The sequence below is a fragment of the Podarcis gaigeae genome (genome assembly GCF_964106915.1).
Source record: "Podarcis gaigeae genome assembly, chromosome: 3".
Lineage (NCBI taxonomy): Eukaryota > Metazoa > Chordata > Lepidosauria > Squamata > Lacertidae > Podarcis > Podarcis gaigeae.
Window position 1 is genome coordinate 75,062,160 of NC_139680.1, and position 25,211 is coordinate 75,087,370.

General features: G+C 42.8%; 1 protein-coding gene across 8 annotated transcripts in view; it reads left to right on the forward strand.

Moving 5' to 3' along the window:
• Positions 1 to 1,658, forward strand: part of DISC1 (DISC1 scaffold protein) — a 149,302-nt gene extending 147,644 nt beyond the window's left edge. For all 8 annotated transcript variants that reach the window (XM_083732267.1, XM_083732266.1, XM_083732261.1 and 5 more), the window contains one exon: positions 33 to 1,658. In XM_083732267.1, the coding sequence (XP_083588393.1) occupies positions 33 to 182 (150 nt within the window). In that variant the 3' untranslated portion in view covers positions 183 to 1,658. The remainder of the gene's footprint in view (positions 1 to 32) is intronic.
• Positions 1,659 to 25,211: the final 23,553 nt, after the last annotated feature.

Sequence of the window (25,211 nt, forward strand, 5' to 3'; positions counted from 1 at the left end):
ACCTTTCAATTTATTCCTTAATAAAGCATATACAGTCTCTACAGAGAGAGATCCAGATGGTGAAGGAAACTCTCCAGGCCATGTTGGTGCAGCTCCAGCCCGCTAAGAAGGCAGAGGAAGATGCTGCTGTCGACTTCCTTGGTGGCAGCTGGTGTCCGGGAAAGGAAGGCTTAGAAGAATAATGAGCAGGAAGACTCGGCGGAGCGGGCAGGGGGAGAGAGCTTCATTCAAAAGGGTTGCTTTCAAGAGGTGAATACTGTCTTAGGAGGCCTCAAGGATTCTTCCCATCTCTGCGTAACTAATAACAACTAAATCAATTATTGGAAATGGGGAGGGGGAGACCCTGAAAGACTTGCCTAACAAGTATTGTAACTTGCATGTTCACTGGGTCAGATCTGGAAACAGTTTTTGAAGCCCTGTGTCCCATGCACTCTTTGATGTGACAGTTCCAAACTGATGTGTCTGAACAGATGCACCAAGGGCGAGACTTATGCAACAAAGCTGTAGCAATCTGCTTATGCACTCCTTTCTAGTTTTGCCTATACCTGACAATGTAATGTGGAGAGCTGCGCATTCAGAAGTCACAAGTGCCTGTTCTAAAGAGCAGCGGCTATTGCAAGTGGCTAGCCTTAATTGCGTTGCCAGTGATACAACATGTTGCTGTTCAGTGATGGCCTTTTTGTTCAGAGGTGGGGAAGCTGCTGCTAGCCGTAGTTGGACTCTGATTCCCATCAGCCCTAGGCAGCATGGCCAGTGATCCCGGATGGCGTGAGTGAGGTTCAACAACATCTGGAGGACTGCAGGTTCCTGCCCCACCCCCAGTTTAGGGACAGGGTTGCATTGGAGGTGGGGTGTGCACTCCAGTATGTGAAAGCAGGAATACCAAACCCAGCAAATGAAGAATGTCAGATACCCTAAACTCCTCAAAACGATGTACACGAAGAGGGATGGCTTTTGCCACACATGCATCCAGTTTGGTGTCTGGGACACTTGCACAACCATTCAACCAGGGACCATTTATGACCATAGTAGTTTAAAGGAGAGTGATGGGTATTATTACATTTTCTAAGCAATACAACACTGCAGCTGCTGGGATGCAGTGCAAATGTGATTGCACATGAATGGATTTGCTATGTAGCAGGATATTAATGTTTCTACCACGCAAGAGCTACACCCACACCATGCATTTCAAGTGATATTCTACCACATTTTTATCCTTCCAGTGAGCTCCTGGAATTGTAGCTCTGTGGGGAGAACAAGGGTCTCCTAACAACTCTCAGCACCCTTAGCAAACTACAGTTCCCAGGAATATTTTGACTCTCAAAAGTGGCATAATAGTGCTTTAAATGTATAACATGGCCCTTACAGCATTATCTGGAACAGCCCTGAAGAATTGGTGTACTTCGTTCCATGCAATTTGTAAAACTTCCCCCCTCTGCCAAATTACATTGGGGGGGGGCACTAAGTTGGAGTTTAAACTAATAGCAAAATTTTGCTAAATGAAATGAGGGCTGCATATACCCATTGGCATTCCATACAATAGTGATAATTGAAATCAAAGGATGTCATAATAGCTTTTCCAACTATATCCATTTAGTGTTACAAAGTGAGAAGAAATTCTTGTTAATTCTAAAGAGGAAAATTATTTAAAGCAATAACCAATGGTTTCTTGTTTTTTTAAAAGCAAACTGATGGTGCTTAGTGTAATTAAAATCTAGATAGATGCTTCCTGTTTTTATATAAAGACTTAAAAAAAAAATTCTTCTGAAGGTTTCTGCAAATTGTATGTTGAACTGGGTGTATTTCTAACCATATATATCAATTCACAATGTACTTACCTGCAAACTCTGGTTTATTTTAGGATAAAAGGAAAGTGGGATCAAAGTGGTATTAAAAACAGAACCATAGGAACAATGAGCAGGAAGTGTCCAAAATGCTGTCTAGCTCTTTAAAGACAGATTCCCTTTCTTGAAGGGTAAGGAAGGATTTGCCATGGGCAGGCAAGCCTTGGTCATCTCCTGTGTCATTGTCAATCACTCTACAGGGTGGCACCTGCAAAGACAGTTCTGAAATTTCAGTGTCAGCATGTAGATAAGATTTCAGCATGTGGCAGCATGGCTTCTCTGGTTCCAGCCTCGGGGAACCATATTACACCAACACCACAAAACTCCAGCAGTTGTCTGTTGCTGGCAAAGTTCAAGCTTCTGTTTTTCCTTCCTCCTATATAGACAGAGTTTGGGATATTTCAGGGAGCACTTTCTCTCCTATGTGACTTCCAGAGAGCTGAAATCTACAAATGGCAATTTACTTTGGGTATCAATGCTACTGCAACAATATTGACTTGCAGCATGTTCCTTTGGTCTGTGTGTGAATGGTTTCATTAGGTCAACTCATTTGCCTGGGCAAGTTGAGTGGACAGCTTCTCCCCATAATGGAAGGACATTGTTTGTCTTCATCTATGTCATAATGTAGTCTCATTTGCTTGGCTGCACTATGTGATCTCTGATTGGCTGTGGTCATATGTTAAAGATCCCTTCAAATTAGAGAGAGAGAGAGAGAGCGAGCGCAACAGTTCAGGTAAGCAATGGGTGCACATAGGTGTGAAAAAAGTGCAAAAGCATGAAAGGTGAGGTGATGTTTTTTTAAGGATCTATCCACACAACCATCCCACTCAAGGCAACTTGAAGATCACCAAAAAAAATCACAATGCTAGTTTCAGCTCCTAGATTCTAAATTATTTCTTAAATGAACATCTTACAGATATTTGGCTATCATGCTTATATGCATTGGTGTATTGTGCCCTAGAGGACAGAAAATTGGGCTTTATATTTTAAAATAATTATATATTTTTAACGTATACCTCTGCTGTAAGGCAGGATAGTTCACTCACAAGCCCCTCTTAGATTAACCTGTACAATCCAGGCACAGCCCTGGAACATCAGGAGGATACTGTCCTGCCCCCAAGCTGAGGTGGGAGGCTAGTTGGCCCGACCGCAACCCGGCCCCACCCGGAAGTGGAGCAGATTTCCACTGAATGGAGATTGTATAAAACCAGTGCTAGGTGGATCATCCTCCTGAGCCTTGGAGTTCTTTTCCACAATCAGATCTTTTAGATGTGCTTTCAGTGGTGGGTGTAGTTTGAAAAATGGACTGTTAGTTGGAAACATTCCTACATGTATATGTCACGCCTAATGAGATCACAATTAATCTCTGGATTTTAATGCATGTGGAAAACTTCCAAAAATTGAAAGAGTTTTAAAATCTGCTCAGCCAGTCTTTAAATCATTAGCTAAACACATTATTTATAGTGGTAATGTATAATTTATTTTAAATCGCTACTCCTTTGCATTGTGTTATTTTATTTTATTCATTGTGGGGGAATCACTTATATTTATGACACAGTCTTTTACTAGCTTCACAAATATGAGACACATGTTCCTGCAGCATTAACTGCTGTGCTGCAAGTCACAGAGGTGACAAAGGTTTGTTGCTGTCACCTCTCTTTATCCGTAGCTTAAATCTGGCACTGAATTTTCTACCTCAAAAGCATCGATTGGGAATTGATGCCAGGAAGCTGTGTTGTCGGAGAGTTACTTTTCTACCCAGGGATGTCAAATCATAAGGGTAAAGCTCAAGTGGTTTATGTAGTCATCTGTTCCTCTGGGTGGAATTAAAGCCCTGTAAGGCAAACGTGACTGGCTTTTATCTCTGCCAAATATATGTTACGGCTGAAAAACTTGGCTTGGAGCCTCATATGGGCTCTGTCTCTAGCCGTCTATCCTCTTTACTTCTCACTCCTAAGCTTCTAGCAAGTGTTCCTTCTAAAGCCTCTTTATGCTGCTGCTTTCTTCCCTTTCTCTTTCATTACTCTCCACATTTCAGTTCCCTTATCCTGCTTCCATTGGGTTGGATCCAGACTTACAGCACAATCCTATCCTTTTCTACTCAGAAGTAGGTCCCATTGAATTCAACAGGGTTTACTCCTAGTTAAGTTGGTTTAGGATTACAACCTTAACTATGATTACAGCAGATTTAACCTCAGTCTATTGCTCCACAATATATTCTGAGCATGAGGCATCCAGATATAAAACCAGCTGGTTCTGACACAACTGATCCTGATAACTGTATGGACTGTAGTTTGTGCAGAAACCCACAAGAAAATGAAGTCTCTATTAGTAAGATGTCTTTGGTAACATTCAACAACACCACCCTAAAGTGGAAGCAGTGATGAACATCTGCTGAGTAAATTCTGCTTAAACTAGGATGCAGTTGCCCAGGCATTCAGCATCCTTATCCTCAGAGCACTGTTAGCACACTGAGAGACAACCTTTCCACTTTATATTCCACTTTCCCCATTAGTGTGGACTAAATCTTGCTTTAATATGTTGTAACACTGAGCCACATTCACAAAGGTAGATTGCAGCATGCTAGGAGGGTCTTGTATTGCACAGGCTGGATTGTCCTGTTTTATTTTTTAAAACCCACTGTTGAGTTCATTATTTATGATTACAACCCAAACCCAAACTAGGGTACAACCAGTTCCTACACACACATACTCAGAAGAGAGTTATTCTGAGTTCAACAGAATTTACTTTCGATAGGATTGCAATCCTAATCTTTCTTTTTCTGCCTGTGCATTGGGTAAAGTCCAATCCACAGAAAAGCGCTCTCTCTCTCTCTCTCTCTCTCTCTCTCTCTCTGTGTGTGTGTGTGAAGCTGAATGGTGAAAGATTCAGGACAGACAAAACGAAGCATTTCTTCACACAGCATGGAGTTGAACTTTGGAATTTGCTATCACAAGATGTGATGGCCACCAACTTGGATGGCTTTAAAGAGGACGAGACAAAATTAATGGAGGAAAAGGCCTTCAATGATGGCTGTTTACTATCTTCAGTATCAGAGATGGCATGCCCCTGAATATCAATGGCTGGGGATCACAGGTGGAAGAATAGTAGTGTGCTCATGTCTTGTTAGAATAGAGAGCCTTCAGTCTGATCCATCAGGGCTCTTTTGGGGGTCAAGAGAGAGTGAATGTCAGCTTACTACCTTGAAGGCCAAGTACCAAACTAAATGTGATGCATGAATGAATCTCCTGGTACTTGGCCTTCAAGGTAGTGAAACATAGCCACAGGAGCCACAGCCTTAGTCCAAATTGTTCCTCTGGTGCTGCTGTTAGTCATGGAGGGAAAACATACACAATATGAGTGTGTAATGAGAGTACAGGGCCAGGCCTCTACAGCTACGATTAGAGACAATAATAGAATTGTAGTGTTGGAAGAGACCCTGAGGGACATCTAGTCCAACCCTTGCAGTTGGACTAGACCTCAACTGAACTTGGACTGGACCTCAACTGAAGCATCCATGACACCCAACCTCTGCTTAAAAACCTCCTATGAAGGAGAGTCACCACCTCCCAAGGCAGTCTGTTCCACTACCGAACACCTTTTAGCATCAGAAAGTTCTTTCTGATGTTTAGTTGGAATCTCCTTTCTTCTAACTTGAATCCACTGGTTCGAGCCCTACCCTCTGGTTACCAATGGCCACATTCTGCTGGAGTCCCTACAAGCTCACTCTCCACAGAGAGACCACAGGACGATGCCATATGGATGGCCACTGAAGCAGCTTTTGAAAAAATGTATGTGCCCCTAAGAACAGTGCAAGGAGTTCTTTCCAAGCAGCTCCTCTCATATTGTAAGCATCCTGAACTCAGGGATGCTAAGAGCTGGTGATCAGGCAGATGGCTAGGATAAACTCATGGGGGCGGGGCAGGGATAGTTGCATTCCTATGTATTATTTCCATGTGAAATGTATTAAATCACTAGTCTGATTTATAGAAGGTAAAGCTAATATCAGTTGATGCATATTTTCTATTTAATGCTATCTTTTCCCAAGTTAATAATTTATGCAGTTGACATCTCTTTATCATTCCTTTTGCCTTCCTCTTTACCACAAGGCATTAACAGCTAAAGCAGAAGTTCTCTTATAATAAAACTATTTCCCAACAAAAATCACTTTCCGTTGTTTTTCTTATACAGTACCCTGTACACTCTATACTTTGCTAAAGGTAAAACTGCTGTTTTAAGTGATATAAAACTTCTGTTTTAAGTGATATAATCCTTTCCATAATTATGTATTATGATGTGAAAAACCAATCAGCAAGTATTTTCAGGGAAAGATAGGTGCTGGTTTAGATCAAGGACATGCAAAAGGTGGGTCATGGTTTGCAACACATCAGCAAAGGCTCTTCTGATTTCCAATTGTTTATCAATAGCAACAACAAAATGACCTTTCCCACCTGAATTAGGTTGCTGAAATGAAGAAATCTAAGAGGTCCTTTTTTGTGCAAGGAGTTATACTGAAAACAAATTCCTAGGCTGTGCTCAGAGGCAACCCGTTGTTCAATTCTGAGTGCATGTCTTCAGCAGCTGGTTCTGGCTGGTGTATCTTAGGGTTCTGGCAAAAACAGCAAATCAGATCTGACAAGCCTAAAGTCAGCCCACCCCTGGTAGAGGAATGCAGAGGTACACCCTCCTCCCATTTCAAAGCATTGCTTGCCTTACATCAGATGTTTGTTATTTAGGAAAAGTATGCCCTGTGGAACTGTTTCTATTGGCCTAATGGATGCAATTAATGTGTACATTTAAAAATATGTAAATAGGCAAAGAGGAGGGAGCAGCAATGAAACCACGGGGTGGGGGATTCAATCCTCTCCTTCACCCTCAGTTGCTATTTGCAGCGGGACACCAAGGGTGGCTTCCTTTCCAATGCAAATGGCAGCTTCTGGGGAGGATCACTCCTTGCTGCTGCTCAGCTCCCCTCCTCCCTCACAGCTGCTATTTATATTTTTAAGTACAACAACATGTAGAATGTCTTGTCTAGGAGGTGAGTTGAGCCAATAACTCTTTGAGCAATTCCTTTCTACAGCACCCTTCACTGAAAACACCTCGGGGCAGTTTATACAACTATGGTAATATAAAAAGACAATACACAGTAAACAGAAAAAAGTAAAAATAGTTCTCTTCAGATAAATAATTAACAGCAAGAAGACAGAGAGAAACTAGCTAATGCCAGTTATATTAGCTGAGTATCACCTGCCAGGTGTTACAGGTTGTGTGTCTTTGGACTGCTGCAGATTAACTAGGTATACAAAAAATAATAATTGTAAACCGTGGGGTGAAATGGATGTGAAAAGCAAAAAACGTACTTCGGTTTTTCCATAGAATTATCACAGAATTTACCTTTTGCATTTCACAGTCATTTCTCTGAACCATTTATACTCGTATGGATACAAGGACCTACCAGCAGAACATGCATCTAGTGGAATTGACTGTAGTCTAGGAAGGTGTATGTCATAATAAATCTGTTACTCTTGTGGTGGTTTGTCCACATTTGAGCATGATGTAGCCCATTAGTCCACTTTTAATGCATTCCAATTACACCAGAGTCCACATTTGCATGGATTTGAATTCGTGAGGAGCAACTTCAGTCTTTCCCATTCATACCAGTTCATGTTCCCTTTTGTGTTTGTCCTTGACTTCTAATGGGTTTATTCCATTAAATACTGCCAAATCCACCAGATCAACATCAGGAACAAGGGAGGGAACCTTATCCAATGGTTGAACTGTTAATCAAAGGCCTTTGCAGGGGAAAAGGAGCTCACTCTGAATCATGCTGGGTGGGTGCAAAGCCCAGGAGACTCCAGAGGGAAGCCCCCACTATTTCCCCCCTAGGGGTGGGAGGAGACCAGCAGTGCTTCCTATTCGCCAAGAGGTCATGGTGGAAGCGGTATGGGAGCGCCAAGGTGGCAGCAGTTCTTGCCTCCAATGAGTGTTCCTTGGAGGTCAGATCTGCTGCCCCCGCGTATCCTGCTGCCTGAGGCAGTTGCCAGTGTGGTATAGTGGTTAAGAGCGGTAGACTCGTAATCTGGGGAACCGGGTTCGCGTCTCCGCTCCTCCACATGCAGCTGCTGGGTGACCTTGGGCCAGTCACACTTCTCTGAAGTCTCTCAGCCTCACTCACCTGACAGTGTTTGTTGTGGGGGAGGAAGGGAAAGGAGAATGTTAGCCGCTTTGAGACTCTTTCGTGTAGTGATAAAGTGGGATATCAAATTCAAACTCTTCTTCTTCATGCCTCAACTTGCCTCATGGGTGGGATGGATCTCTCTCCCCCCCCCCCCCACTGAAACAAATGTTCTACAGCCCTAAGCGGAGCTGCTTGGAATATCAAGACTGATGTTGTTTGGGGGTAATGAATTACGTAAATGAAAGTGTTGCAAACACACTGTAAACTCCAGTGCAGTCAAGATCTCTGACCTAAAAATCAGATTCTGGGTATCCACTAGAAGCAGAAGAGAAATCCAGCCTGCCTTCTCCTTAACCTGCCTTCCTCAGCCTGCCACCTCAGTCCTACAGGTCTTCAAGGGTATGAGAGCTGGGATTGCAAAAACATTTGCTTTATAAATTCTTAATCACTTTAACTGCCAGTTTCCAAAGAAAAGCAAAACAGCCTTTGAGGGAAGGGATCCTATCAAACAGATTATAAACACTCTGAATAAATTGTTTGCTTTGGGTAGAGAGGATAAACCTGCCTGAGGATGCTTGTGATCCATCCTAATATTTTATATTCTCAATCAATTAGCTAATCCCGTTTTGCTGGGACTTGGCAATTCAGTATTTTGCTTCCCTATAATAGCTTGTTAAATCAAGATAAGAATGCCTTTTTCTGGAGAGGATGGAAAAGGCCACTATAGAATGGTTACCTAAAGCATAACGACAGTTCTTGGAGGGAGCTACCGGGTAAGATTAGAATAATCCCTGCGTATCCTCTTAGTTTACTATCCTATTAAAAGTGAGAGTGGGACCTGAAGATTTTTAGTCTCGGAGATTAGCATTTGATGAAAGAAGCTCTGAAAATGTATGCAGAGTGATGGGGATTTCAAAACCCCTAAACAGTCAAGGAAGAGGGGAGATATATATGGAATAAAAGATAAAGGATTAGAAGTATGCCCCCCCCATTTGCAAGCTAGTCAGTCCCAAACCATCTCTTTTAGAAATCTGCTATAAATGCCTAAACATCCCATACATAACACACAATTAAGGATATGGGTGCTCTTCTGAGTGTGCCTTCTGTTTATTCAACATGCTGTGAGGTGCAAGTGATAAGAAGCAACTCGTGTGGGACTGGATTTGATCCATTCTAGAAAGCACATGCTACTTAGGCAAGATACTGCTACAAACACAAGGAGGGAAGGGAAGCAAGGCATGAAAGGGCAAAGCAAAATTTAAAAAGCGAGTTACGGTGGTGGAGCCATGCTGGGACTTGCAGGGAAGAAAAACAAATAAGCAAACATTTGCTCAAAGACCATGACGGAATGCTGAAAAACATTAATGACTTCCCACCATGCTGGCCCGTATAAGGTTGGGATCCTCTTTTGAAACAGTGGCATGGTGCAATTTATATATGGACTTAAGGGCACGGATATGGCGCTAAGGTATTGTCTAGTTTGACTCATAGTTGTGCTGAATCTATTGCACTACTTGGGAATTTATCTCTGGTGTTCCCAGGGCAAAGCCTAAAAAAACAGGGAGTAGGGAGGAGCACTGTTGCAATTTTGCCAAGCCGTGGAAAGATTGCATGACCAAGGAACAGAAGCTGCTGCTGCTGCTGCTGCCTGGGACTGTTTCTCATGAGCTTCACTGCAATATTGATTGGCTCTGCTCGGATGTCAGTGTTTAATAACCCCATTAAATATAAAATTGAATTTATGTAGTGGAAGGAATGGAAGACTGATATTGCCTGCTGGATGATGGATTAATCACTACTTCTAATTAGCCCTTGCTCTGATAGCAGTTTTAATGCACAAGGCAGCCAGGGGTTTGAACAAGCTGTAGAAGATATATTGAGGTGAGACACTAATGCTCACCTAGACCCCGCCATTGCTAATACAGGATGAGTTAAAGTAACATTTGTAGAACAGTGTGAAGGCAGTTTGGAAATCTCCCCCCCCTCATCCCCCCTCTTTTTCCAGGGTTGAGCATGGTGGGGAAACTGGTTGTACAACAACCAGTGTACAACAAAAGCCAACTGTGTCGGGGGATACCAGCTGGGTAATGTTTAAGCCACCACCTAGGCATACCTCTGCCAATATCTGATGTCTCCTTGCTTGCACTATTTTCAGCTTCCTCCTTTGTCTCAGGCTATGTATGCTGGTTGCAAGGAAACAATATAGGTATAAAAGGAGAGTTCCTAGATGCCAAGATCCAAGTTTGGAGCAAGTACTGTACTCTTTGGTGAGAAACCCCAGTAGAGATTTTAAATCACAATATATGCATCAAAGTAAAGCATGGAAATAAAGGCTGTTAGCATAGCTTTTTGGCTGACTTCCAGGGCCAGCCAAAATGTGCAGAACCCTGAGCACGGGACGGCCAATGATCTCAACCAGCCTTATGCTTTGAAGAAATATGGAACATTCACTGAAACATGGAACATCTTTTAACCTTGGCTGGCGTTGAAAGCTCCCTTGAGACTTGGAAGCAGCACTGTTTTCACAACGCCAATATTATCATTAATGTTTTTATTCCTGCAATACACAGTCTTACTAAAAAAACACACACACACACACACCCCTAGTTGCAGGACAGCTTCCTTCAGCCATATGTCCAGCAGCTGGTTAACAAATAAGTCGCCTGCCTCAGGGCCAGCCCACACAGCAACCTCTTCCATTAGGGAAATGGCAAGAACATTTGCTGAGCGGCTTGCTTCCTTCGGCCACAGTTTATTGACAGTGGGTGGCACACATGAAATGGGAGCGTTCACACTGTGTTTTAAGCCACCAGAGCAGCCCTGCTTGGGAAGCACACTCACTGACTCTAATGCCTGAGATTTATGGCTTCCCGGAAGACATCTCTCTCTGGCTACAAAATACTGTGGAACAGACTGAGAGAGCGGCCCTCGGCCAATGAGACGACAACGCTGCACACTTGTATTTGAGAGCAAGTCCCACAGAGTTCAGTGGCCTCTTTTCAAATAAACACACAGTTTAAAAGCATAAAAATAGTCCAAGGCAGGTGTCCTGAAACATAAAGCACCATGCTTTTTCTGTGTGGGAAAAACGGAGTGATGACCTACTCTTAAAAAAAGAAAAAGTATGAAATGTAGTGAACGAAAAGCCCCAAGAATGCCACATAGTGTGACAGAAAAGGATATTTAATCCATCAGTCAATTAACTAATGGAATTTGTATACCGCTTAGTCACAAAAATCTCTAAGTAGCTTACAGAAAAATAACAATACTGACTTGTATTCAGACTCTGCTATAGGCATGAAGAAACTCCCAGGTTCACTTACTGGTCTCTTCAAGTAGGGCTGGGAAAGGCTTCTGACTGAAATAATAAAAATGGACTCTGCAGCTTGTCATGTTCTTCCAGATTCATGTCAAGTGCTACACTATTGTGGAGTATGGGGTGTTAGGACAGGGGTAGTGCCTCTGGTAGGGGGGACATCACAGTATTCTGGGGTAGTTTGTCCAGCTTTGGTCCTCACCCTTCACTCAGTTCTCACCTGTGGTTCCTAGAAGCTGTCAGCATGCAACAGTGGTTACACACCGGGAAAGTGGTCGGCTAAATCAGTTGAGGGTAGCTGATGGGTCTCAAACCCTCAGTAAGTTAGCGACATCCCCCATATGCAAAGACAGGCTCCGGCAGATTGAGCAGAAAAGACCAATAGTGGGTCCAACAGTCTAGAAGGCGGTTTCTGCACATGCTGTAGAGGGAGTTGGGCAGATGGAGAAGGTAGCCTATCTAGGAGATGGAAAACTCTGATCCTAAACCTCTGCTCAGGAGAAGAAAAGGCTAAGGAGTAAACCTTACATAAATCCAGAGTGGAGGTTGGATGGTGCCTTGTATGCATCCTTCTGGAAACTCCTACAACCAAGCTGTTGCCAAAAGTATTGCTCTGCTTTCCTTTGGACCACCTCAGCGAGGCTGGGAGGGCAGCCCAGGACCTCCATACAGACTGTCCAGGCTTGCGCCTCAGGGAGGTCACTTCAGTGCTGCTAATACAGCCATTTGATTTCACCCCCAGAGGCGTTCTCCATTGTCTCTCAAGACAGACTGATGCCAACAGCAACACCATTCACAGGGGCATCATGGGAGCTGCCTCCACCTACGGTAATCCATGTATAGAAGAAAGTTCAAGTTCACGTCATCTGCAGGGGTGGGGTGGATCATATTTCCCCATTGCCATGGTCAGGCCACTACTGAGGTGATGCTTAATCTTTGAGTGCCAACACACACACACACACACACACACACACACACACACATTGATGTTCCTGCAAACTGCTTAGGGATCTTTGCCAAAAAATGTTAAGCAACATATATGTTTTACAAATAAATTAATAAATTAAACAGCATGCTACTACTAGATCACATGGTGGTAACACAGAGATATAGAATCTGAAATCTCCAAGCTGCAGATAATATTTGTGTGCATTTCTTTTTCTGTCCACTTTAGACAGTACGTTTGATTTCATAAGTGCTAAGGAGGCACCTTCCATGACTCAGATCCAAAAAGTGTGCAGCATTCCGCCAGGTACAACTTGTATCCATTAGTTGCTTGGCAGGTGGCTTCCCCTCCCTTTTCTCTTGACCACTTGCTGATTGCCTGCGGTTGACTCCCTGCTGTATCCTCCCATCTGCCATCTGCCTTCTGTTGCCCTTTGTTGCCTAGTTCACTATTTTGCATGGAAGAGCAGAACACTTTCAGAGATCTCACTGGTACTGACTCTTCCCTCAGTGGAGTCAATAACCGAAACATCTTCCGCATAAGCAACAATCTCACCAACAGGGTTTCTCACACAAAACAGGAGAACCCAATAAGAAAGGGTGTGTGTATGGAACATTTTGGAGGGAAGGAACAAGAAATTGAGGACATAACTATTTCACTTAAACATGTTTGGAATTAATAAGGGGGTTCTTAAAAAATTGATGGAAGCTGGAGGGAGGGGATGGTTGTAAACATTTTAAGTTCAGAATGAAAGAAGAGCCCTGCTGGATTGGACCCTAAAGCCTAGTATCTAGCCCAGGATTCTGATTCCCTCAGTGGCCAATCAGATGTCTCTAGAAAGCCCACAAGCAGGCTAGGAGGCCAATAGCCTTCTCCCATTGCTGTTCCCTAGCAACAAGTAATTCAGAGGCATACTTTCTCTGGAGGAAGACAATTCTGGATTGATTCTGGAGGAAGTACAGAGACATTGATAGGTTTTCCCTATTATTAAGACCTTAAGTTTCCATCATTAAGACCAGAAGTGATTTTCAAGTGGTCTGTGAGAAGGAAAGTTTGTGAACCACTCTGTTAGATTATAGCAGAAAATCCAAAGTTATTGTGCCCCCTTACATTTTTATTATAGCATACATTTTTGTGGAACAAAGTTTACGTCGCCAGACACAGCAAATCAGATTGAAGGAAAGTGTCAATCATAGATTTTAGAGGGCAGGTATGAAACCCAGAATATGTAACAAAGTACCTTTGTAAAATAACATCAAAAGCACCAAATGTATAATAACACATTCACAGTCGCTGCTGCCCACTTCTCTGTAGCTTATTCTGCATGCCTTGGAACGGGATGGAACCATTTATTTATTTAAGCAAATTTTACCTTTTGATCATTTCAGTTAAGGCTGTTGAGAGTTGTTAGGAGACCCCTATTGGCCTCACAGAGCAACAATTTCCAGAGTTCTGAAGAGGGATTGATAGTTAAACCACTATGCAAAATTGTATTTCTCTGAGAGGAGAGGTTATACACCTCCTGCACATCTCACGCTGGGGAAGGAATAAAATCCTTTGGCCATTTTTGAGGAAATGTTAGGAGTTTGTGAAGAGGCAGTCTTGTGCTGATTACTGAAGGGGAAATGGCCAGAGTAGCAATTGGGAACCTGTGGCCTACCTATGTTATTGGACTCAAATTTCCATCAGCCTTGACCAGCAAGGACAATGGTCATGGCTGATGGACGCTGGAGTCAAACAATATCTGGAGGGCCACTGATTCCCCAGCATGGATGCAGTTTAGCTTCGCTTCAGCAATACTGGCAAGTCCAGAAGATAAAGATGAAAGCTGTGTTGTTGTTTTTAAATTAACATTTCAAAGCACCATTTCTGAGATCTGGCTTCTGCCTACTCATGCCTATTGGTTAAAAGACAACCGTCACATTATGCCAGTCAAGGTAATGTCACAGATGTTGCCTCAGGGTGTAAAACCAGTGAAGTGGGCTGAGACCAGGGTGCTCCTGAGGAATAACCACAAGCAGAGGACGGCTATTTTCTGACATCCATAAATGGTGTCCCAGTAGCATCTTTTCTATTGAAGTAAGACTCTTAAGTTTCACTCATGTGTGGAGCGATCAGAAAAATGTTTGAATAGGACTTACAATGATATTCCCCAAAGGAAAGAAACTAATTGCTTGATTATAGAAGAGAAGCACAGCAGTTAACTGGGGAGCCATACTTCAGTGTTCACCACAAGACTCCAAATAACCTTTCGATGCCTCAGAAAAAACAGAGAAGGAGAAGCTCTGTGTTTCCTTCCCCTGCTAGACCTGGTCCCAGGGGGGTCACAAGTTCATGGATTATACTAATCCGTATAAATGTAATTATACATCTTTATGGTTCCCTGAAATCTCTGCACATTAGCTCCACACAGTAGTATGATCACGCTTCTAATCCCATTATTCTGATCTTTGCAGAGAATATATCACGGGGGGCTTTGCTGAGAACAAAATTTGATGCTTTTTATCTGAGAGGATTTAGGCTCAGCTGATTCTAGCTCATTGATGGTGTGAATTTGAAGGTCAGCGCACCGCTTTCCCTTAGCTCCCACAGGGAGACAGCTGGGAAAGGGTAACGGAGAATATTCGGAGCAGATGAAAGCAAGTGCGTAGAGAGCAGCTGTCTGGATCCGTACTGGACCACTCTCAATCTCTCTTGCCTGTGCCTATTCCACATGTTTCTTACAAGGCATAGATAGGAGTGGTCAAGTGTGGATATAGCCAAACTCAGCCTGTGGAACTGATTCATTTTACAAGCCATTTAGCCCCTCCCACCCTGTCATCTTTAAAGTGAAATGAATTTGAGCTCACAGATTTGGGGATTGAGACTGCACTGGAAAATCTGGGAAAGTTTCAGAGTTTAAGGAAGTTCAGGAATGTTGCACTGGATCAGTGCACTGCGAAAAGTGGACATGACAAATGTCTCTGCTGCCCCTAGGATAGACCCCGCTTCCCATTTTAGGGCACGCATGCATTCCACCCATATATCCATATGCCTGTCACACAGAACTTATTCTATGCTTATTCATGTCACGATACATAAATACATAAATTTCACTGAAAATGTGTACCCATATACATCAAATGGCTGTTTAAGACAAATTCCAGTGGTTGCGGGTCCAAAGAACAGCTACATTCTATACTGTGTGAATGACACATTCACATCAGTTTCTCCTATCTTCAGTAAGTAACAGGAAGCAGCCCATTTGTATTATGAATGGCCTTCTGTCTCCAGGCCCACCAGGCCCATGGGCAATTGAATCGCTGCCTTGCACAATGGCAGAGGGGACCCATGTAGAGTCTCATTCCAGATGGGGGTGGTCCAGCCACCCTTAGTAGGCAGATGCTTTACAAAAGCTATGCAGTTGTGAGCCCACTCAGCTTGTGTTTTCTGTGACAAAGTCACTGCCTCCCTTTGCAAACCACTTTGAGGTTTTATTACAATCAAGTTGGTATCTAAATGTTGTGAAATACAAATAAATACATAACCCATTGCATTTGAGGCAATGCTCAAGGGTGTGTGCCACTGGGTTTGTGTTGGATAGTTCATTATCTCCCGATGCTCCACTTGGTAAATGTTACATAACAGGTAAAGGGACCCTGACCATTACGTCCAGTCGTGACTGACTCTGGGGTTGCGGCACTCATGTTGCTTTATCGGCCGAGGGAGCCAGTGTACAGCTTCTGGGTCATGTGGCCAGCATGACAAAGCTGCTTCTGGCGAACCAGAGCAGCGCACATAAACACCATTTACCTTCCTGCCGGAACGGTACCTATTTATCTACGTGTACTTTGACGTGCTTTTGAACTGCTAGGTTGGCAGGAGCAGGGACTGAGCAACAGGAGCTCACCCCGTTGCGGGGATTTGAACCGCTGACCTTCTGATCAGCAAGTCCTAGGCTCTGTGGTTTAACCCACAGTGCCGCCTGCGTCCCATAAATAGGTGAATCCTAATCCTTGGAGCCAAACGTAAGTAGCAGCTCTAAGGGAGAAAGGACAACACTGGGACTGCAGGTGAGGAGGGAGTGTTTCATCTTTCTCCCCACTCTGTCTCTCTGCCTGTGTGGCAGGTTGGGCAGGATAACTCCTCTCGCCAGAGCTGCTATTTGCATCAGGAAGCATTCATTGGTGCCAACGGGAGCTTTCGTTGAAATGCAAACAGCACTTTCTGAGAGGCAGGTAATGTGGGGACCATGGTGGAGGGAGGGGGGAATGGTTGAATTCTATCTCCCCATTTCCTGTAGTTTTGAAGCTGCTCTGCCTCTCCTGTGGCTGCTACTTCCATTTTTTAAAAAAAACAGTCACTAAATATCTACACCATCCTTTCTCCCAAAGGAGCCCAGAGTGCTCAACATTACTCCTGGTTTGGTCCTCAATCTCCTGAAAAGAAACAGAAAAAACAACAACAGCTGATGGCCTCATCCTTTCCCAGGCTTCTGATTGCAGAAGCTAAAATTGTCAGTGCTAGAGACCTTTCTTTGTTCAAGTATAAACAATGCTGCAACAACAGCACTCCAAGTCACTCTGACAGAGGCAAAGTGTTTTGCAGCTCCTTCCAACAGATGGTCTTTTCCACATCAAGTGCCAGAATAGCAGCATGACCAAATGGTTAAAAGCTAAGCAAAGGCCAATTTCATCTTTTATCCCAGAGAATAGAAAGGAAGTTTTCTTTCCTTTCCATTTGATAGCAGAACTGGCACTGTAATGTTTTCTGCTGCTTTTTGTAGCATTACAGTCCTTCTAAGACCAGCAGCTGAAAGCACCAGGCATCAGTTTCAAGCCTAAGGTCAGGGACCCCAATTGGTAAGACAGATTATTTTTCCAAAAGCTTTGAGTATATCAGGCTCTTGCTGATTTCAGAAGGAATGCAATATAGTAAAAATGTTGCAACTAACTGGGGATAAATATGAAAATTATATATTTTAAAAAGCAGGATCCAGATGGCCACATATTTGAAGCTGAAAGCCTGTCCTCTCCAAAACTGGTAACTGACCAGAAGTACATTCAGATTTCCCTGACAGACTTCAGTCAAGGGGGATGGACATCAGCCCTCCTTGCAAGAGGTCATTCTCATGCCCTCATGCTCCCAAATACATCTGTGTAGGTATGTAAAACTGGCAGAAAGTGATTCATGGTGTGTTGCATAAGAAGCTGCCTTATACTGAATCAGAGCAACAGTCCATTTATCTCATCATTACCTACACTGACTGGCAGCAGTTCTCCACAGTTTCAGGCAGGAGTTTTTCCCAGCCTTGCCTGGAGATGCCAGGGATTGAAGCTGGTACCCTCTGCCCAATGGATGCTCTATCACTGTGTTGCAGCCCTTCTCCAGTTACTGCATTGGGGCCAGTTATTAACTGGGGGAGACTGATAATTGTTATGAAGGCCATGGAATCTCAATTTTGCCCTAAGGAGTCACCCTTATATCTGGAAGTTCCAGAAGTTCAGAAACCTCAATGCCACATTCTGGCTGTAGGTCTACAAACACTCTCCGTTGTACAGTGGGATTATTTAGCTCACCAGTCACAGCACGATAAGTCAGCCAGCACATGGATTCCATTTTTAGTTGGCGGAATCCAGCTTGAATCTCCACTTAAAAACAACAACTCACACAATACTTCATAAATCAGAGGTGTTATTTGACGTTTTCCTTTTAGTGCAGGTATATGAAAAGCTGCTTTTGTAGCTTTGTAGAATGTTGACATTCAAGCCCATATGAGATCCTTGGAGGCCTCTGCTGCTATATGGATTCAGGACTATTGATTACTGGTAGGTATTTCAAAAAATCCACATGGATTTCCTTTTGCGATGCAAAGCAGTCCTGTGGCACCTTGAAGACTAACAAAATGTAGGGCAGCATGAGCTTTCACAAGCAAGACACGAGTATGGTATAACATTTCATATGTGTATTCTTTCAGGAATCATTCCTAATGCACACCCATGAAGAGAATCATTGTTAGGACTTGCTAATACATAACCAAACAAGCTTTTTCCTGCATTTGACATGAGTTTTTCCTGAGTACCAGCCACAAGCTGAGATAGCAGGCTTTACAATGCTCTTCTGACATGATTGGGAAGACTTTGGAAGCTTCCACTCTTGCTTAGCCCCAGTTTATTGTGTTGTAAGGACTAAGAAAATCTGCTTCACGTTATCTATGTTTAGTTCCTAGCATGTCAACTTCAGACCATGGTTACTGAAACTGGCTTGTCAAACTAAGCACTGTTAAAATTAACCACAATTCTAGCACTGGACAGCCTGGAAAGTTGTGGTCAGACAAGAGTGGGAGCAAGAGTTTCCAAACTCTTCCTTCCAGCTGGGTGGGAGGACTTGCTGCAGCTTGTTTCTACTTGTTCACATCACACTATATTGTGGTTTAGTGTGCTGTGAAAACACAGACAAGATGTAGGGGCCTGCCTCTAATTATCAAAGTGGGTATGAAGTGACTAAAAATAAATTTTTTAAAGTGTGCAACATAATTTACAGGAAGTCCCATTTTCAAAGCAATTATTAGCCGAATTGCTTATATTTAAACCAGGCTTCTCTTTTAATAAGCAAAGCACATTCAGTGCCAAGTGTTCTTTGTTTTAGAAAAACAGCATGTATAACTAAGTCACAAAGGCTTTAGAAATTGACAGTATTTGGTGGTTGGGGTTCCTTTTTTCTTCCTGTGTGTGTGCTTTTGCTTATGAGAAAACCACAAAAAGTTGGATTAAGATGGACTCCCTGTAAACCTTTCGTCACTACATGCCTGCTAGAAATGTTAGCCCACAGTTGGAGGCAGATAATCCATTGGAGCACACCATGATGCTAAGCTACTATAAAAATAGCTTTTAAGTCCAAACTTCAGAGCAGATGTCAGCCTGTGAAGTCCCTTTCAACTACAAAGTGAATGGCTCAAATCAATCTCACGTAAACAAGAAAAAATAAACTACAAATACAAATCAGTCCCAAACTGACACAAGGTAGAGGGAAGTCAAGCAAGGCTTTAAATCTTTAAAAATTCCACCTTTGAAAGCACTTTATGTACACCAATATGTCATCTCGCCTTTGTTTGGACTTCTCAGTTAATTCTCCTTTGTCACTGGATCCATGGTGGGATGCCAAAAGGCAGCAAAGGGAAACAAGGACCCGGAGTTTGCTCATCAAAATGTATGCGTTTGAAACTGAAAGATCTTCCACACAAATGACAAGAAAGAAGTAGCCAAATAAAGTTTCAGAATGGAACACATCTGAATATGTCAGAAGACATTCAGGGTGGATAAACATGTTTTTAAAAAACCAATTTATACTTAAGGACCTTTTACAATGTCTCGGTTTGAAATACCTGAATGTAATATAAACAAACATATCAAATTCTGTGACCAAATCCACAACGTCCTTTCAAATGTATTGAGGCAAATCCTGCTTTTTAAATGTAGAAAAATGAATCAGGATCAAAAACGTCACTGCTGAGGTCAAGCATTAGAAACACAACACACACACAATAGTCCATGTGTTTCATTTATCGTTGTGCGCAAGTTTGTAATAGTTCTACTCTTTTGGACAAACAGTGCTTTTTTAACATTCCATGTCAGAAAGAAACACTGTTATGTTCTTGATTCTAAAAAATTCCAGGCACTTCAGCTTCAATCCTGTACCCACTTTCCTGGGAGTAAGCATTACTGAACTCAGTGGGATTTACCTTTGAATTGACACATACAGCATACCCTCCAAATGACCCAATTTTCCAGGGACAGTCCCAGAATTACGACAGCCATCCTGGATTCTGATTTGATCCCGGAATGTCTGGGAGTGGGGCCATTGCCAGCTGAGCCAGGCAGAGGGGAAAGAAGCCTTTAATAGAGTATTTGATTTACACCACCTTTTTAGCCAGTGTTAGTTCCACCAGGCTGGCAGGTCAAGTGACTGAGCTGAAATCAGTATTTGGAATAGATGTCTCTCCTCAAATGCCCCTGGAACACTGCCTTAGGGGGACTTACAGCAGTGGAAGTTTTGCCAGCTTAAGTTCCAGCATAGCCTCAGCTCAGCAGGGTTGAGAAACCGGGCTGGTGTATCACCGGTGGAGCTGGGGTGTGGGAGTTATGCTAGTGTAGCTCTGGCTAAGCCCCAACTCAGCTGGCACAGCCCAAGACCCACCTATTCCAAACCTGCTCATCCTGGCAGATCTCAGGTTTGGACTGAGCTGTAAGCCATTTTGCTTACTGATCTTACGCTCACAAGAGCCAAACAGAAACGCTTCAGTTCACAATTGTTCCTCTAAGAAAATAAAGCATCCACAGTACAAAAAGGGTGTTGGATACATAACCAGGGACGAGGCCTTGTTGGTGGGCTTTGAGTTACTGTATACTCCTACATAGTACAATGGCTCTGTTTAATTGCAAACATATATTTCAGTTGTTATAACAACTAATGAGTACATGCTGTTCAGGATCTATGTAGATTAGAAAGCGGAAAGCTTGATTTAAACCCATTATTTAAATTGTTTCTTGGAATTTAACATGGAATGGCCTTGATTTAAAACAGTCCATTCTTGAGACTCCTATGCAGGAATAGGTGGAGCAGGCCAGTTTAACTGCAGATATGTTTGATGGACCCAGATCAACAATGACCCCCAGTCCAATCAAAACCCTACACGACACCACTCAGTGCCAAGCCCCCCAATCCCAAGGCTGTCCTAGGACTTGCTTTGCTTGTATAGGTTGTGGGGACGTTAAGGATAGTAGAAAAATATATATTGATTAAATATTATCCTTCACTCACGCTGGTGAGTTATGTAGCAGAGCAGATTCCCCTCAACACAGCAGGAAGCTAGTTTGCAGATTCGTTTGAATCTCTTTAGTTAAGCAATCCAATCTGGCTTGCCCAGATGGATTATTCCTGGTGTCCCCTTTTATCCCTCTTAAAAGAACAAAGACACAAGAGTCTTTCCTTAAAGGTAACAAAAGGTTTACTCACATTCAGTTCACAGTATGATAACTGAAGGCAAGCTTTAGCTTGTAATTACATAACAAAGTGTGAGTTTATCCCATATTGGGATTGAGCCCTTGTGCTGCTGGCTGAGAGCCAGCAGACAGCAAATACAAATTCAGAGAACCGCATCAAGAGAACAAAATGGCTGCAGGAGAGCAGCATGTCAGCAAGAGAAAGATGGCTGCCTGACTCAGCTCTTTTATGGAGTCAGCCAGCGTCATGCCTATCTGCCTGGTCACATGCAGGGGGAGGACACTCCAGACTACAGGAACAGGAAGTTATACTGGCGAAACATCCCTCTGCCTGTGTCCATTCTAGGGAAACAAGGAATGTTGTATTTGACTGCTCCAATAGATTACATCTCACATAGGTAACTTGCAACTTACACACATTTAACTTGTGCATATTTGGCTTCATGCATTTGGGGGGGATTAAAAAAGGGGGGTGGACATCCAGGAAAAAAGACTAAGGTAATACCGCCCACCATTGAACATAATGCATTTTGACTATACATGATTTTGGCTTTACATGCTATTCCCTGTACATAACCCCTGTGTAATTTGACAGTCACCTGTACAGCAAGTCACTACTCCAACACAATGTAATGTCATCATGTTATGTGCTACACTACAGAAGTCTTCCTGCATGCTCAAAGGCTCAATACCTAAAAGTATCTGAAATCATTGGATCTGGTAAACGTCTACTGTGGTAAAAATGTCTGTTCCTGCCAGTGAAGCAGCTTGGAGGAATAAATATAACATGGGGCAGGGGAATTAATTCATCAGTAACATAGTTCTTTTGTCCATTACTCTTTGACCTCACACCTTTTAATTCAATATTGCTTCTTCAGAAAATTCCCCATTGCCTTTCACTTATTTAATGTGCATCATTTCTGGAACAAAAAAGACTTGATTGGCAAGATTAGATTCATCAGGGTCACCCTTTTGATTGGCTTCACTTTTTTTGCACCAAAAACCTCCCTAAGAATAGCATTTTTAAAGGAAGCATGGTGTGCATAGCATTTGCTTATGTATTCCTGACAAGCACTTGCACTAATTCCTGTTGACAACTTACAACACTGTATTAAGAAAGTTTTGACATATCTACAGACAGATACCCAGCTAGTTCCTCCACTAACTCCACAATGGATGCTATCTTCCTATTTCTCCACACACACCCCAATCTTTAAAAGTTGTTTTGCAACTTTTGCTGAGTCCACTCAGGGATCCTGTCATTCTCCATAAATTGTCTCCAGCATTCACTGAGGATGCCAATTTCATTTAAATAACATTACCAAAATATAATAATCTCAGACTTTGGGTGTCTGGTGTAGTCATTCCATCGCCAGCATGGTGTAGAGGATTGTGTGTGGCATACAATGGTGAAAGGGGCAACACAGTGCAGGGTGATAGAGCAGCAGACTTTTCAAGATTAAGATCTTTGTTTATATATGAAGTTCACTGAGCAAATCTAAGGCCAGTCACATATTCTCACCTAAACTACTTCACAGGACTGTTGTAAACTGGATGACCTCCATGAATGCTGCCCTGAGCTTCTTGGAGGAAGGACGGGATACAAATATGAGAAAGAAAGGGGCAAAAAAGACAAGTGATCTCTATTAATTTTTCAGTGAGAAAGGATGGTTTCATGGACCTTTCTTGGGCTGGAAATGTGTAATCTCAAGCTCGTTTCCTATGCTGTTAAAGCCATAGAATTGTCATTTCTCTGTGACAGCTTCTTCTGGTAGAGTTTGTTAGACAGAATCATCTGAGGGTAACACAGATATATCATAATAGTAGTAGAACTACCAAGCCACTGATGCTGGCAAACTGAGTAGCCATGACCCCATATGCAGTTCACACCCATGATACACAATCCATGTCAGGCTGAGTGGCTTCCATTTGGGTCCCTGGTCCCTGCTTCCACCAGGGAAGAGTGAAGTATAATTATGTCAGAAGGCACTTGGGTGCTATTTTTCTCATCCCGAGCCTACATCTTAGTATGCCATGGCTTCAGCCATTTCCTGGTCCCTTGCAGTTTCAAAAGAAGTCAAAGGCATTTTGTCCAAGGTGTGAACTTTCAGCTGGGACAATAAATTCTAGACAACAGAGGTCTTGTAAGGTGCTTCAGGACAGCACCCATCCCAGCTAAAATTGGAGAAAGAATTCCTAAGAGCAAGTAGAGGCATGTAAGTGAATAAGGAAAGAGGTGTGCCCATTAGTAATTACCGTAATCTACTTATCGTGGTGTCTGAAATACAATGGTACTTACAAATTGGTGTCGGGTGTTTTGTTTGTGTGTGTGCATGTGAATATGAAAGGAAGACTCCCACATTCGGTAACAAAGGGTGATTTCTCATGGTAAATCTCTGATGGGTGGAACTCCTTGACACATTTGCAACCCAGGGCCCATTCATCATGCTTCTGAACCACAAAAGGGATTTGGGAATCCATCAAAAGTATCAGGAAATAGGAAGAAATCCTGTTTGTTACCCAATGACTGGAGCAGTCTACATTGACTATCCTCTTTACATTCATATTGGCATGCAGGAAAGGATGAGGCTGAATCATAGATTCCCCCCCTTCCATTTTTTTTTTTTGGGAAACTATTGCATGACTTTCTCTGCAAAGTCCCAGAAGCCATGTGTCACGTTTCTTTCAGCAAAATTGGGCATGCCATAACCTGAAAGGCCAGCCCTTGACTATTAAGCAGTTCTGATCTTTTCCTTATTCAGGAGAGACTCCCATGGACTTTAGGGAAATCTTTTGCTTGAATAAGCAACTTGGTATTTGACCCCAGATATTTTTGAAGTATTTTTGCTTGAGAAGAGACATACAACACCTCCCCAAGTTAAATGTTGACATCCATAAATTCTCAGCCTGTGGGAAACGAGCAACTCAAAGTCAGCATAAATAAAACTGACTATTTGAATTAGAGCAATACTTTTCCTGTGTGGAAAATGCATGGAAAGGGTCTACTCAGGACATCAAGATCACTGGAGGGGGTTGGAGATGCAGCTTCTGGTCCAGAGTCTGTTGGATGGAAGGGCTAGACTGCACCTGCTTGCCTGTGCTCAGTGGGCTACACACATAACAGAAAGGGTTGGAAGGTGTCTGGAGTTGATGTTCTGGCCTCAACACATGTCAGGCTGCATGCCTGATAAACACATATCCAACCCATACATTGATGTATATCAATCTTCAGCTTGATTAAATGGAACACAGATGGAACAGCAAACACCTTGTGGATGCAGGTGGTCAAATATTTAGTTGTAGAAAAAAGTTAATGAACACCTGAATCTAGGGATGGGCAAATCTTATAATTTCAGTTTCTCTCAATTTCCCTGTTATGCGTACTTTCATAACTGCAAGAAGTCTGTTTACTAAAAAAACAAAGGGGGGGGGATTTGTTGCACCAGGGGCAGCAGAGCACTTTAACTCATTTTAATTGCACAAGCTAAAATTTGCAGTATGCACTTGAATCCCTCCCACAAGATTCTGAGTCTGGTAATATAGGTGGCTTCCTCAAACCCCTTATGTTGTGATGGGCCTCCAAACAAACAATGGGAGACAGCTGCAACTGCAGGGAATCGGTTCCATTTCATCAAATGAGAGATATTTCTGAGCAAATACTTTATCTGTTGGGCTCATTTCAGCCCCTGATACTTTTAAACTTAGCACAAGGGCACTCTGTGATACATTTTTATTTATCTTGGTGCACAGAGGTGCAAGCATTGAAAGAACTGAAAAGCTCACATTCCTGAAGCCAAATCTCAAACAATAGTATCTTTTGCAAATGCCTTTTCCCTTTTCTTGCACGTTAACAAAGCTTCCTTTTAGAAAATGCCTGCAATGGTGCTGCATCAATATGAAGGACATTTCGTGTGAAGAAAGTACATGCCTATCACTTAGTAATAAG